Below are 1,622 nucleotides of genomic sequence, written 5' to 3' on the forward strand. Positions count from 1 at the left end.
AAAAAAAAAAAAAAAAAAAAAAAAAATCTCCCCACAGCCTTCCCTTAAGCATTTTTCTTTATAAAGACTGACCATTTCTAGAAAAATAACAATTAAAAAAATCTATTACATCAAAATGGAATGGGCCAATCATCTGGTAACATGAATGCATCAATATCAAGTTGAAATAATTATGGAAGAATTGTGAAATTCAAATTTCAACAACATAAAATAACTACTAAATCACAAACTCACTTCAAAGTAATACATTTTATATAAAGCATTTCTCTGGATTTATGCTTGAAAGCTGTTTGTCAAAATGGAACACATCATAGATGAAGGTAACACCATTTTTAAAAATGTTGTGCAAAAATACGTTTTTATAGAAAATAGACTACCAGGAATGAACAAATTTACACTGTGAGAAATTAACTTGCAAATTAAGTAGTGCTCACTTTATACAGCAAATTATAAATAGCAGATCACCCAAAGCTATCATGAAACAAATCATTTAGGTGCCCAGCAACCTTCAGCTCTGAGAAAACATTCAAAAAATGATTAAGGCTTTACACCTACAGTAAATCTACTAGGAAGTTTAAAAGTGCTGTTACCCTGATTTAGAGTTCATGTGATTTTCCAAACACAAGTTATATACGCAATTTCCCCAGGGTGTAAGGTTTTCAGACATTTCAAGAGCATGCATTTTGTTCAATATACATCTTGGATAGGGATATGGCCATGGATTTGGCAAGTTCTTCATCGCGTTTTCTTTGCACTTGAGTTTGTTTGCACCAATTGTCATACTCTGGGTTAGGATAGGAGTGATCAAAAACTGCATCATAGTGTCCATTGCTGAGCCAGCTGAGCCAAATACTAGGCCTTAGGGAATCCTCTGGGCCCAAATAGTGAATCATGGTTGATACTGTGGGGCTCTCCAACCTCCCTCCAGTAGTTAAGTGTATATTCACATTTAGCATCTGCCCCATAGCCAGCAATTCGGGGTACCCGGCCCATGCCCCATCCTGAGCAGCAGCGATGATAAACTCCCCGACGTCGCCCTCAATCAGAGGGCTAAAGTGCTCGAGATGATCGGCAATGTAGTGCACCGTCTGCTCCCTCAGCTCCCGGTGTAGGCTCTGATCCCCGTACACGGTCTTGCTGACAGCTCGGTAGAGGCAGTTCCCGTCGGGAATGATATGGAATCGGTACTTGTTCCTCTGTCGCAGGTACTTGTCCTGCTTCTCCACCTCGGCCAGGTATAGGGCTAGCTTCTCATCTCTGGCATCCGACCTGGAGACCACCACCGTCTCGGCTCCGCTACTCTGGGTCACCTCGCTGCTCCGTGCAGGGGGAGCTTCGGTCTCCAGGTCCAGCCGTCGCGCCGTGTCGGCGCCGGGAGAGTCGCTGCAGTCGCCACCTCTCTCCCACCCCCGGGGAATCCTCTCCGCTCGGTGTTCCTCACCCCACGGGCTGGGGCTGGGCTCCGGGCTCCCCGGGGGCGGCGCAGAGCCTCGGTGCTTGGCTGCGGCCAGGGCCTGGCGGTGCTCGCTCAGTCGGACGTTTCTATCGGGTCCCTCCCGGGCTGCGTCCAGCCCCGCGGGCTCGGGACAGTCGGGCCTCAGCAGCTCCTCCAGGAGCCAGGC

At 47.2% G+C, this 1,622-nt stretch overlaps 1 protein-coding gene across 1 annotated transcript; it reads right to left on the reverse strand.

The window, feature by feature from the left end:
* Nucleotides 1-29: 29 nt before the first annotated feature.
* On the reverse strand, nt 30-1,616 carry Otud1 (OTU deubiquitinase 1; the record flags this gene model as incomplete). The annotated part of the gene is made up of 1 exon (XM_015495250.2): nt 30-1,616. A coding segment is annotated over one exon (948 nt), but the record flags the coding sequence as incomplete, so codon positions are not given.
* Between the last annotated feature and the right edge of the window lie 6 nt (nt 1,617-1,622).

The sequence above is a fragment of the Marmota marmota genome, unplaced genomic scaffold, assembly GCF_001458135.2.
Source record: "Marmota marmota marmota unplaced genomic scaffold, marMar, whole genome shotgun sequence".
Taxonomy (NCBI): Eukaryota; Metazoa; Chordata; class Mammalia; order Rodentia; family Sciuridae; genus Marmota; species Marmota marmota.